At 49.6% G+C, this 14,350-nt stretch overlaps 1 protein-coding gene across 1 annotated transcript in view; it reads right to left on the bottom strand.

Moving 5' to 3' along the window:
• LOC122373743 (opioid-binding protein/cell adhesion molecule homolog) overlaps window positions 1-13,127 on the bottom strand; it is a 40,990-nt gene extending 27,863 nt beyond the window's left edge. The window contains exons 1-2 of the mRNA XM_043352096.1: window positions 12,539-13,127; window positions 521-581 (exon numbers count right to left, since the gene is read on the bottom strand). Coding sequence (XP_043208031.1) covers window positions 521-572 — 52 coding nt within the window. The 5' untranslated portion in view covers window positions 573-581; window positions 12,539-13,127. The remainder of the gene's footprint in view (window positions 1-520; window positions 582-12,538) is intronic.
• Window positions 13,128-14,350: the final 1,223 nt, after the last annotated feature.

Below are 14,350 nucleotides of genomic sequence, written 5' to 3'. Positions count from 1 at the left end.
CCGACCAATCAGAAACAGATCCTGAGTGACGTCACCTCTGATGCTCGCAAGGGGTACTCCATTCCTTTACAACGTAAAAATGACTAACTTCATTTGAAGATTGTTGGTGACACTCTACACATATCGGTCAGCCGTTGATGTCATTTGAAAGTCCAACTAATTTTCTAGCGATAAAAAAGAGCCACAATATGCTAATAAATGGCCGGTTTTAAAGATATAGACGATTTAAAAATCCTCTGCAGTTGCAGGAAAGCAACGAAAAAACGCATCGAACTTATATTTTTACTATAAATAAATCATTTTTCAGTAAGTTTTTAGATATGGTATCGATTTATTCAACAACTTTATTACAATATTTTTATTACTTGGAACTTTATTTCAAAATAATATTTTCAAAAATGGCAACTGTTGGCAAGTAGCTTTGAAGCGATCGTGGCACACCGCGCCATTATTGTCCTGAGGATGATGTCATTATGATGTCATCAAAAGTGGAGTGATATGGGCCTTATCACTTCCTTACCTGTCGAGAGTAGAACGAAACTGGTGAGGAGATTGATCTGCAGGCTGGCCATTATTCACACCTGTAAAGAAACAATGTGTAAGAAATGGCGTGCGAAACAGCGCATTAGCGGTGCTTGGTGCTCATGGTTGTGGCAAATTGGTGTCCTTTGACATTGACGTAACTGTTAATCTTCAATGTCGATATTGTCAAGCTCGAGAGCTTTATGCATCAATCAAGCTGGCGTTTATTTATAAACAACACGATATGAGGTGCACGGGCGTGCAACACCTCTGCATAAACACGTAACCCGCCTCAGTGTAGCCGATACTGCGCATGACACGCTATCGGATCCATGCCGCTCGGTTACTTGACTAATGCTCGCCAGTGTAGTTCTCATCTCTCTGAAGGATTTATCGCAACTGAATTAACCAAGGCCTTAATTTTCAAGCCCTAAATAAAGATATCTCGACTCCACAAAGCCGTAGCTATGATCCGTACGTATTTGACTGCAAATTTGGCCCGTGAGAGGTATCCGCCAGTGAAATGATGATAGGTCTCAACCCTGACAGCAAACCAGCGGCCGACATTATCATTTTTAAAGCCGACCCTAGCTCCATCATTTCTACAGCTCTAATTTCGCCCGTCCGGCAATTTTAATCCGCCAGTTCCCCGCGGAAATATTTCCAAAGTAACGCGAAATGAAAAGTAATGAAAATATCCGAATGCCTCTTCTCGTGAGCTGGGAAAGTGGTTTGAACCTGGAGGCCTGTCTGGCCAAAATACACGACCGTTTTACCGCGCCGGGGAGCTGCCGCCTGCCATAACTCAACAGCCACATGAAACCAGATACGAACACAGCTCAGATGCGCACAACTCCTCGTCCGATCTCTGTAAAACATCCGACCTTTTCCACTTGCTCCTTTCTGTCGATGAGCGCGTTAGAGGCGAACAACAGCACGCCAATCAAACAAAGCGCCTGCATAGCCTCTCCGCTAGCATTGTTTGCCCGCCGCGTGCATCAAAGCAGAGTGTTTATTCTACTCTTACGGCAACTGGGGCCGGCGGCGGAAATAAATTGCTCATTTCGATACAAAGTGGAGCGCGGCGGTATTTATGGACCGGGTGCAGACGACGCCGTTAGAAAAAAGGCAGGGGCCGCTCGTGCTCTGCTCGGCTGGGGCGGGATGTGGATGGGCTGGACGTATGCACAGTGGCGCGGTGCGAGGTCAGGTCAGCCCACCCGTGGCGTCGCTCTGTCAACGGTGACACCCCGGGCGATTACCGCATCCCACCCTGACCGGCCAATAAAGCCGGGAATCATTTAGCCCGATGGTTTCAGGGAATTGCCGCCAATTGCCGCGGCGCCGGCCCGATGATTTCTGCCGGACTATTCCGAGCCGGCGCTATGGAAAAGATGGATTCCATCGAGATGATCCCGTTGGGGAAAGGATCCATTACGGGGGAAAACGCACGCGGCCGCTTCATTCTCTATTGCAGACAAACCAACTCACGGCACCGACTTCCTGACTTTCTGTTCCCAGCTTTAAACCCAGAAATTTAATGACGGTTCTTATCTTTGTTCTTCAAGCTCCCTTCTTGCTCTCATGTCCTCAATCTTTTGCTTTTGGCCCTTAATTCTCAGCGTTCTGTCCTCAGATCTCAGGCATGACTCTCTACCTACATCTACTAATCTTACGCCTGGCTCTGAACTCTCATATTTAATGTCAGTTTCACATCGTCTGAACTTTCAAATGTTAGTTTCCACCCTCAGCTCTCGACCCCAGCTGTTTGTGCTGTCCTTGTCGGTTGGCGCGTGCCACTGTTTTGCGGACGCCCTCAATCAATTTAGGTCTTCCTTATTCATTGCGGTCGTTCTCACAAGTGATGACGTCATCATGTGCTGGTGACCGGCGCGGCGGGCAGAGAGTGGTCAGCTCACAGCGCCAGAGCGCGGCCAGCACAGCACCAGAATAGGTCAGCACAGCGCCAGAATAGGTCAGCACAGCGCCAGAGAGCGGCCAGCACAGCGCCAGAGAGCGGTCAGCACAGCGCCAGAGAGCGCGGCCAGCACAGCGCCAGAGAGCGGCCAGCACAGCGCCAGAATAGGTCAGCACAGCGCTAGAGAGCGGCAATCACAGCGCCAGAGAGCGGTCAGCACAGCGCCAGAGAGTGGCCAGCACAGCGCCAGAGAGCGGCCAGACAGCGCCAGAGAGCGGTCAGCTCACAGCGCCAGAGAGCGGTCAGCACGGCGCCAGAGAGCGGCCAGCACAGCACCAGAATAGGTCAGCACAGTAACAGAGCGGCCAGCACAGCACCAGAGAGAGCGGCCAGCACAGCACCAGAGAGCGGCCAGCACAGCACCAGAATAGGTCAGCACAGCAACAGAGCGGCCAGCCCAGAACAGGCCGGCACTACGGTGGCAACTGGAACAGTGGTGCTAAACCTACCTGGTCAAACCTCTGAATTTCTTTGTCACACCGAAGGAATGTTTGCGCCCCGATAGTAATGCTCGCGTGTTGTCTCGAGAGCTACCATCAGCGATGCAATAATCATTTATAGCATCAGTCAATTCATTACTAATTAATTCCGTCAATTAAACAATTTAGGCTATTATCGATTGAGGTCAACCAAAACCGATAAGGACACGGAAAGGTAAAAGTGGGTCGTGGGACGTTTTTATTCCAAGCAATATAATGTACCTGTGCTAGCATAATTACAGATTCTTAAGAACATGGTTATATGTAGATATTTATTTGCTTAATTCGTAAACAAGCAACGTGATCAAGTATTCGTCTGAGCATGCCTAGTCCGTAGAGCAAGATCACTTTAAATTCTGCAGGTGACATCCAATCACGAAATCACTCCACTCCCACAAACCTGCGCGCGTTAATCGCCTCCACCACTGCGAGGGCGCGCCGTGCGTTATTATGCGTGTGCGTACGGGCGCGTGAATGGACAATCAGCGTCGAGTGGCACCCCGGCGTCACGGACAGACCACTGACCCGTCATCAGGGGACGTGCGGACGGAGCTGACGGATGGAGCAGGCGGAGGACACGCCGCCAACAGCGGGCCGTCAACAGCGGCTAGTAGACAAACCGGCCAATCAGCGCCGTCCTTTTAGTGAAGAAATTCGCTCTCATCAATTAAAATAATTGATGGTTGAAAGGGAACATATGAACAAAGAAGGTGAATAAAGTATTACTTAGATGTATCCAATGTAGTGCTATTCACTCTCCTTGCCTAACGTATCTCGTTGGACTCTACCGGTCACATTTTTGGCTGTTCAAGAAGACATTCTTGCGATGATACGACCGATTCAGACACACCACTTATACAAATGCTAGCATAAAGGCTCTTGCAGTGTTCTATCGTATCGCATCGTAAGTACTGCTCCGTACCTGCGCCAAAATGCCTCCGTGTCCTTTTCCGCGTCTCCAAGAGGCCGTTTCTCGGGCCAGGAGCGGGCCGTTTTCGGCGACGGTGCGCCCATCTGCGTCCGTCTCCACCGGCCGGTCGGATGGAGACGAGCGGCGTCCGGCAGTATCAAACCGAGCTGCCCAGTCGACCAGCTCCAATTGACCTGCTTAACATTCGCGCTCTGACCAGCGGCCATATTTTTACGGCCACTGTATACTTTGCATGGATAATTCCGTCTATTGTTGTGGACGCTCCGAAGTCAGGTCACGAACGGGTGTAATGGTTAACTGAATAAAGCGAGCGGCCTGCCCGGCGCTGGCCAGTCGACGCTCCATCTCCGACCGCCGCCAGGCGACGGAGGGGGGACGGGCAGCTTCGGTAGGGGGCAGGGGGACTGGGGTCACCCGCTCCCTCCGGCAGTTGGACGAGCCAAAGTGGCGACGCTAAATGAAATCCAGAGCACACTGACCGTACGGGATCGATTGGGTGCCTCACTATACGTGGCGTAAATACCAACTGTTTGCAGTGACACCGCGTAATTCGGTCACACGGGTAAAAACAGCACCGAGGGCGTAATAACAATATACAAGCCGCATGTTGGAAGAGTGGTAGCAGTTTGAATGAGTCGTTGAGGCTGTGGAATGCTCCTAGCAAAATAGCGATGACTCATTGCGTTGAATCTACTACTGTTAGTTGTGCTTTACGTTTTTCTCGAAACGCCAGTAGGTGATCGCCTCTGCGTTTAATCGTTCATTTAACGAGACGTCGGCTGGGGTATGAATGCATTTTTCATTGCTTGAATGGGGAAGTGTTTTAGTCCCTGCAAAATCTATTGAATCGTTGACTCTGTTCAGCTTTTCTGCTCTTGGCAACTGTAGGTACTCGGCTGTTTTGCATGCGTGAAGGATGTTTTTCTTCCCTGATAATTGAATTCCTTCAGTCTTTATATTTTTTGGATACCGCTTAGGTCAAAGGGCAACAGAAATCTCGGATATCAGCTTCTCGTTACTTCTTGGAAGCGATACCGTGCTACGTGCTTTTCAGAGTTAAAATCGTTGATCCAATTCATGTAGCTTATCATTGGTATAATGCATATGGCTAATCTATAGCAAAATTTTAATTGAGAAATGCATCGTAATTGGCATCATCGTAAGTATCGCCTTTTCTGTAATCACTCGGACAGAAATAGCCGTGGCGACGTCATCCCCGCATTTAAACAGTCGGTATCGGTCGTTTTCCGTGCGGTGACTGTGGGGTCCCGGTATTGTATAAATTCCAGCGTGCCGGCAGGAATGCAATCTGAGGGAGCACTGGGGAGGGCGGGGGCGATCTTATTCGGCCCTGGTGATCAGATAAGCGAACCAATCAGCGGACTGCGTGCCGACTATACAATCAGCCGCGCTCGTCCCTCCACCAATCAATGCGGCACACCGCGACGAATCGATCGGCACCGGTCAGTTTGTAACGTGACTCTTCCCCGGCTCAGCCAACAACGACCGTTTATCGGCTGCATATTTACACAAACGTGCACTTCAGCATTTGACCTTGAGGCAAGGCTCCTATTTTGTGCACAAGCTGCAGGACTGCATCCAGGCATACCTCGTTTCTAGCATTATTAAGATGATCAATGATCATGTCCCGATTAAAACCGCTGAGAAGAAATGTAGCTAACATGAAAAAGCATTTGAAACTTCGCACAATGACCAATTGCTTGAAACTATTTTACATGTGTTAAGCCCTTTAAAGATACCGACCGACAAAAATCATCCAGGACAGCTAATAATGCTATATTTTCCGAATGGTTCACCTCCACTAATGGACGCAAGACAATGGAACCGGCGATAAATGTGGCGGGCGGGAGAGTTGACTGACCGGCGCCGGCGCCGACCATCGCTCGGCTTCTTTCACAGCCGGAAACAAATGAGGCCCGCCACTGAGCCGGCGTCCAGATCGACTTTAAACCGGCCTTGTTGCGGCCACGGGGGTAATTCTCACCGCCACTGCCAATGAACCAAACACGGGGGCATTTGGAAAATTGAAATAGCACCCTGATTAGATTAGCGTGATTCATGTGGGGGCCACTCAGTGGGCCCACCGGTCAGTGTGAGGAAGGAGCTCCAAACAGAGGCTCGTGCCACCTCGCCGGGCGGGGTGGCAGGGAGGGGGAGGGGTACCAGCGAGCGGGGGTGGTAGGGGGCGCCTCCCAAAGTTGGATGGTTACGAGACGCTACGAGCTGCTTTGGAGAGCGATGATCTGCAAACTTGGCTTGACCGGCGGTAAAAGTTAATTGCTGGCGGTGCTAAGTGAAAAACATTTATTGCGAGCTTCACAGTTCCCAATCGTGTTCTCACAAAACTGCAGCTTTGGTTACGCTGAACGGCAGCCTCCATAGAAACACCCGAACACTTATTAAAAATAACCACTGGAGAGGCGTACGCCTTAGACCGATGTTACCCTTCATTTGCAGTAACAAATTTGAACCATATTCCTTGAAGCCAGAGACGCAATACAATTTCACCGCGCGGTGCGGCAGTGGCATATGACAGCTCTGATCATAAACCTGCTCTCCTGACAGAAAGGCCACGTATCCGTCAAATAAATCCTAGTCGGCAAGTACGGGTGGCTGACCGGCGGCTGTCGCGGGCTCGTGGTGCGGTGAGCTTATATGCAACAAGAGAAAGAAAAAAGAACGGCGGGTTAGAGGTGTTCAGACATAAGCTATACATATAGTTACTCATGTATCTGACACTTCAGAGCGCGGGGAAAGGGCACCACGAGCCGTGAGCCTTATATGCAACAATAGAAAGAAACAAAGGCCGGCGAGTTAGCGCCAGGCAGTAGCTATAGATATCTGACGTCTCTAAGAGGGGAGGGAGCAGAGAGGATAAGATTGCACATCCTCCAGACTTCTCCGTGCTGGTGCTCAGTACCGCAGCAGCTCAGAGGATTCCACTTCCAGACATTTCCCCGAATGAGAGACATAAGACTGGAAGAGGTCCGATGACCCAATATTCTCCCACCAGCCCTCTGTCTCCCTGTGGCAGCTATGTTAATTTCTTATAGCTCCCGCGGCCATCGGTGCCGCCTCAATTGGCCAATAAAAGTGGCCCAATGTGGGGCAAACTTCCTGCGAATGTCGGCCGCGTGGTTAAATCCGGCGTGGCTGTCCGATGGTAGGATTGCAGCCACGACCGAACGGGAAAATTGCCGCCGATGCCGCTCGACCGGCGCCTTCATTGCATTAGCGATGTATTGTTCGCGCGAGACATGGCGGCGGTTCGACAGAGCCGAGCGGAACTGCCGGCGAGCCGCTGTGTACTCACAAAGACCCCACTCAACCGAGTCCCTCCGCCGGCCGACCGCCTAATAAAAAGTCGAGCTGAATATCTAATTAGAAGGAGGCACTGTCACTCATTTGATTGGATTCAGCCGGGAGAGGTTAGCGCTTCTTGGAGAGGACGCCGAATAATAAAGAAATGGCTCTTGGCAGTTGAACAGGAGAGCTGCTTATTGGATGACACTTGGCATACGCACGAGATCAATTAACGAGTCTGCCGTGTTGACTTGGCAACGGTTGAGCACAGCGACAATGCCTTGATATCTGCGTATTGCGGTGGATCTATTTTTTAACGTTGTACGTATGTATTTGAAATGAACATAAGAGATGTATAATTGTTCCGCTTACAATAGCTCAGCAATTAATAGACCATCTGTCCTGAAACTTGGCCTATCGTTTAGCACTTAAAGGACGAATCATTGTGTCACGGTTGGAATACCACTGCACGTGCGCACGTGCATGAGCATGAGCTGTTTATATATCCCAAGAATGGCCAGACTGATTGCCGTTGAATGATAAGCATTCAAAGCTGGTGTGACATAAGAGTAAATGAATGACGGCTGGTTAAACCAGCAGCGGGCCCCACTTTGCACGTAAACACGCATAAAGCCCAGTACTGCCCTCATTTGCATCCCAAATAGTGTATTTGGTTTGATACTTTGATCATTTATCATGCATCACAGAATGCCTTTTTGATCTGTTGGTTTCATCTCATTTTAACAAACCACCTTATATCATTTTACCCACACATGCTAACGGAAAGCCTCTAGCTGACAAGGCCGTTACAAATTTAGCAGAACAAATCGGGAGATTATCGGTGAATGTAGTTGCGGACTATTTTAGTGGCGCATATCTGTTCAACCTTGTCATAGCGCAATTATGTTTGATGGATTTCCACATTTGTTCGCAATATCACTAGTTGTGTCTGCCTTTCGCATGATTTGCAACTATCGTAAACCAATTGTCAGACGATGTCATTTATTACGGGGCACTACAATGCCAGATTTTCTTGATGTTTCACATCGCTGCGTCTTCCGACCCTTTCGAAGCGTAGACAGCGGCTTAGTCATGTTCTCGCTATAACTCTTCGAAATATGTGCCGCAAAATGAAGTTAATTGATATGTGTGTTGAAAGATTTCAGACAATTCATGATTTCCTTCTTTGCTGAAGAGCGACACAGCATCAGTCACTGCGCGCAGTGGCTGAAACTGGCTTAGGTTCATCCAACCCATGGTCGTGGTCCCTTTCAGTTTCCAGTTTCACTTCCCTTTCACAATCCAGTCACCTTCCCCTCCGTTCCCCAGTCACAGCATTTCCACTCTCAGCCTACAAGATACCATCCCCAATTCCCAGACCCCTCAGACCCCTTCCCCGACCGCAACCCCTCAGACCTCAGTCTCGTCCCTCAAACTCCCCCTCGAGCCCGCGCTGACCGCTGCGAACCGTCTCCCAGGGGACGGGCCGACCGGCCGGCCGGTGTCGTCTCCGCGGTGAAACACGAGCCCCGCTGACAGAGAGTGAATTAATCCGGCCGCTTCCGATCGTCCCGAGACTTATTTGAGAGCAGCGATATCAATTGTAACGACGGCGAACCACTTCTGCGGCCCATTGTCATCCAACGGCGATGGATGAAACAAGCGGAAAATGTCATCGACATGGTGCGCAATATTGTTCATTGAGAGATGAGACCAAATGTTATACCTGAACTCGGACGTTTTCTTTTGTAGTCACTTTGCAACAAGTGCAAATGCATGTGCATTAATCTATTTGAACAGTGAAAACGTGTATTGAATAGTGCGCAATGCGCAATCTGATTTAATACGAGATAGCTAGTTATATGCGAAACCCTTTTTCTTTAACTTGATAAATTGGATACGCACAGCTGAGCGATTCAAAGCGACAGCTGGTCGTTGACATGGGCAGCATCCCTACTGATTGTGCCCCTGCATTGATGAACTCCGGCCTCTCTCAGTGTCCATTCGAGAGACACTGCACATGACACGTAGTCAATAGCTGTGGTATAGTGGGTCAGGACCTTTCATACTAATTGGCGGCGAATGCGTCGGGTCTTTGATGTGATACCAGCGCAGCCAAAATTAGCCACAGCCCACTCCAGCCGCCCCCGACGTCAAGACACCATTCATCTTTCTTACAAAGCACCGCGAGAGATTCGTAACCACGCAATGGTGTTTATACTTGTTCGGCTCTTTCCATAACACACCATTCCTGCAGTGCCGACGTCCCAAGAACGCTGTGAAACTCGAGCCCCTGAGAGCACTTATCGCACAGAGAAGGCGGCACCCTAGGGTAGGGTGGTATCAGAAGAAACCACTATTGTGCCAGAGATTATCGGACAGCGAGAAATCATAGGTGCCTGCGATCATTGACCCCAACAATGATAAAATATTTCATGTTGAGGTCAACATTGACTTCCCGTAAGAATAGGTTAGTGAACAAAAACAAAGCTTTCCAAGTGTTTGAGCAATAAAAAATATATTCACTCCGGGAGCGGCTGATATCTTTTTATCGTCCTGAAGGTTGAAGAACCTATGTAGAATACAATTGCAAGGTCATTTGCAAACTTACATGTATGCTTGCGTGATTGTTTCTACGGAGCTGATGATGCGTGTTTTAACGGTGTGGCGTTTGTTGAGGGCAGGCGCTGCAGGCTTGAGTGCTTCCCGGCTGTTAGTGCCTGATCGGTAACTGTGCACACTGCACAGTTTGGCAACTACGGGTTATATCATCCTCACCGGCGCACTATGACACGACAATGAGCAATTATAGAGATACAGGAAAGTGTCTGGTAGGACAATGAGATCTGCAATGTAAATGTGTGCTAACGCTTAGCTAGCTTCCTGAGATAATGAGCAAAATATTCAGAGAATGAGCTTAGTACGTTTTGATGAGACTCTACAGCTCTTCATGAAAAATCATAAGTTCACAAAAAGTTAGGCAGCTCTGATTGATGGCACATTGTGATCATCCCAAAAACTACAAGGAAATAACAAATACAGAGTTTTGTGCTCTTGGTGCCATTCCCGGTTTTGCCATAAACAGGGACCTTAAATGGGTAAAAAGGAGGGTTTTTACCCGGCCTCAGAATAAAATAAAGTTAGTTGCAACAATTCACAGCTTATCTGATCAGTTCGCTTGATAAATTGAGCGCATCTTTGTTGAGTTTATAAACGGCATTGCATTGCACATCGCACCAACATCTTCCCATCATACACCATCTTAGTACCAGTTTATGATAGCAATCACCACTGCAACTCTTAAATAGCACTTATCACAACAGCACAATCCGTATCACCATTAGCAGAGGACCCGTCCATCACCGACTTCACGTCGGCGTCTGAAACCCGTCCGTCCATTCGTCCGTCCGTCGAGCACCCGTGACGGTCCCCGTGTCTTGCCAGGCGTGCAGTCTCAGAGCTGAGAGACCGACCGCGAGTCAGAGCGAGTGAGAAGGCTGCCGACCCTGCACGCCTGAGTGCAAACGCCCTACGCTGGCCGCAGTGCCGCCAGTGTCGCCCGAGTGTCGCCTGAGTGTCGCTGGACGGTCGCCCTAGTGTCGCTCTACTGTCGCGAGTCGCCGACTGTCCTCATGCTCTACACGACGTGGGACATCTGCCGCCACCGGCGACCGACCGGCCCATGCCCCCTCCAGCGACAAACTCGATGGGGACAGGAGGGGACCGCTATTCCGCTCGGGCCATCTGTGATTCGTCGTTTGGAAACAAGAGGACGGCTGGAGGGGTGGGGTCCGCGGGACTGATATTGTCCAACGCCACTGAGGTGCGGCAGCTGCAGCTGGTATAGTGAGAGCTGTTCATGTCAATGGATGGGTATTCCACGGCTTATGTGATTAGCTGGAGGGAGAGAAATGAGCAAGGGGTGCTTGCTGTCACGTCCGTTTATGCTCAAAATGCATTCACCAGGACTCCAATGGAACTCAATAAAGCATATCGAACTAAAATAAAGCTTTACGCCGTTATGTTGACATTTGACAATGCATTACGCAACAAACATGCAGATGGAATCTCGAGGATGGCAACGGAAGCAAGCGAGGAGGCAAATATATGTAAACCAACGCACAAAATGAACAAAGGACCAAAGCGCGTTGCAGTGTTTTTCACATTTCACTCCGCTTAACCTTATAAACTAGCTTTTTTGCATGCGATCTGGCTATCAATAGCTATCAAATTGTGTAGACTATTTGCATATTCTTTGCATTATTTTTGAACCCACTTCCAGTAGGTATTAGAAGTTAAAAACTTATTCTAAATGGTAAAGTAATTTGTTACTTTAAGCTGATGACAAACGTTTAGATCCATAACAGCTATTTAGTTAGCTAAATTAACAGCGAAATCGCGAAAAGCAGCATTGTACCATCAAAAGATGGGCAAACACCGTTCACTGTTATCTGATAAGAGCACACCGCATTGTCCCCAATCGCGGTTTATCGCAATAAACGGCGGTTAATCCCTCCCGGCCTGCCGGGACTGCCGGGGGGTCGGAGCCGGCGCCGGGGCGGCCCAATCTCATTGTGGGGCCCTGCCCCGGAGCTCGGGGGCCACCCTGAGCTCTGTCAGACACAGGGCACAGGGGCGTTCCCTCGGGGAGGGAGGGGAAGGGCAGGGCCGATTTTCCCGACGCAGTCTGTTGACGGCCACGCCGGTTGGCTCGATCTCACATGATGGAGAATTTTCCACTAGACAGAGTCCCGACAGACCTTTGTTTGGCTTCCATTTGTTTGTTTGCGTTCGAAATATCGTGTGGTCGCAGTGTTTTAAGAGACAGGGAATTGATTAAATACATAGACTGGGCTTATCTCGGCTAAGTTGACGGCAAATAAAGAGCTTAAGCGGGATTCGCTTGCGGGGATAACTGAATTAAAGTGCTTAGATCTCTGAACTGTTGAGCATTTGTATGTAAATGACTATTGAAAGAATGTCATCCGTATTATTCTCTTCAACGCAGCACTAAAAACACCTTTTGAATAGAGTTATGCGAAAGGAAGCTGATATTCTGTTTCCGAAAAAGGAATGACATTGTCGTTCTGATTTACAGAATGGCAATTCTGACAACAGATGATATAGTTCTGATAGAGTTTGTAGGTATTGTCAAATCTTCTTGATATTCAACATAGTTTCGACAGCAACAACACGCAGTAATTACCCTCAAATGTTAATAGAGTAGTCTTTACTGTTTCATCCAGCCTCTCTACCCATACGTCCCTTTCTCTACTTCATCCTTCCAACCCGCCCGAGTCTCACCTGCCGAGGACGCTATAGGCGACAGTCGCTTCTGTCGGGTCACCGGCGGGGTGGTCTTATTCACTTTTTTTGTGTGTTGCTGGGGTGTAGAAACCCAGTGTTGACCGTTGTTTTATCTTGCAAAGCTGAGTTTTCGGCTAAAAAGCTCCGCCGTGGGTTTTCGTGGCTGACACTGCTATGGTCCAGCTCAATACCGGTTCACTTGAGATTTGTCGGCCGGTTCTAGTTCAGCTCCGAGTGAGCTCCAGTTCAGCTCTGAGCCAACCCAATTGAACCCAGATCCAGTTGCAGTTCAGCTCCAGGCCAACTCAAGCGCAACCCACTTCCAGCTCCAGTTCGGCCGAAAGACGACTCCAGCTCAGGTCCAGTTCCGCTTCGAGTCAACTGCGGCGCCAACCAGATCTAGCTCCAGTACCTTTCAGCACCAGCTCAAGCTCAGTCAGCGCCAGCTCCCCGCTGTCAGACCTTCCTCTCCCGTCCCGTCCGACCACCGCCTGGCCGGTCAGTGCCGCTCCCGTCCCCCGCCGCCGCCGGCCGCTGTCCGCCGCCGCCTCCCCCGCCGCGCACTGCCGCACGCGCCATTGAAAGCGGCGCCCCAGGCCGCGCTCTACCGTTTACCGCGCCCACCACCAGGGGGCAGGCAGGTGGCGGTTGGAGGGGGCAAGGGGCCACGGTGGGGTGCTGGCCTCAGACCTGCTGGATGTTATAGGTATTGCCGCTTGTCAAAATGTTTACCTAAAACTCACGATCAGTCTGTCAATGAGAGCTTATTTCACAAACTGTAAGACGTGCCGCATTGATAAGTGTTGGGACATTTTTTCTGGCTACCGACACCCTGCATTTTAGTTTTATATGTTGATGCATGTTTCTACAGCATGCTGCGCAAAAAGATCCATATCAAGCAGACCTGGCCAGTAAAAGTGTGTGTGGTAACGCTACTATTGAAAGAGTCTTAGCCCAATAACCGGAGATAACCGCTCTAATAAGAGCGTACCTACCCCCCCCCCTTCCCTACAGTGGGGACCACTCGAGAGGCAGGACTGCCTGTCCCCCGGATGTCCATATCCCACCGGGATGAGCTCAGTAGCCAGTGCTACGACTTACCAGTCGAGAGTCGACCCTCGATGTCCCCTGCTTATCCTCTCATCTCATGGTCTTGCAATGATACCCTTCGAAGTTTGAACGCAGGGAATCGGCCCATTAAAATAAACAATAAAAAAGTTTGATGGGAAAGTGCTAAAAGTTAAAACCATGGACAGGACATTCAAGAGCTAGAAATAAACATGCCTAATTATTTCTATATAGATAATGCACCTGCTGTTGAAATTGATAGTTATATTCATGTCCATTGTCCCGTTATTTTTCTCGCACTGGAAAACGGCATCGATAAATTTAAAGGACTGCGCCAGATCATTCGCCTTGCTTAATTTTCTATCCCTGTGGACGATGCCGCTTCAATTGGGATCCCTTGCACCGTTCTTTGCATTTATCTCATTCCATCGTGTCTGAGCTACAGCCCCATTTAGTCGCGCCCCAATCCAGTTATTGAGCAGGGCACAGTCCCAGCAAGGTCGGTCACACATTTCAGAGCGCTACCAATTGTCACCGACCAATAAATCACTTTCTTTGACGCCTCAACAAGCCACCGGATGATCATTTGCCGGGCTATATTCTCACCGCTCTGCAGCGTACGATATTGTGCACGGTGCACTTACTCAATGAGGCACCGTGCACACGCACGCTGCACCCACCGCTGGGTGTGCACAGTGCACTGTGCAGCGTGCACATTCAACAGAGTCGTGACGTCACGTT

The sequence above is a fragment of the Amphibalanus amphitrite genome, unplaced genomic scaffold (assembly GCF_019059575.1).
Source record: "Amphibalanus amphitrite isolate SeventyFive unplaced genomic scaffold, NRLGWU_Aamphi_draft 001544F_arrow, whole genome shotgun sequence".
NCBI classification, from domain to species: domain Eukaryota; kingdom Metazoa; phylum Arthropoda; class Thecostraca; order Balanomorpha; family Balanidae; genus Amphibalanus; species Amphibalanus amphitrite.
Note: the sequence above shows the minus strand (reverse complement) of the source record. Positions and strands in the feature narration are given on the sequence as shown.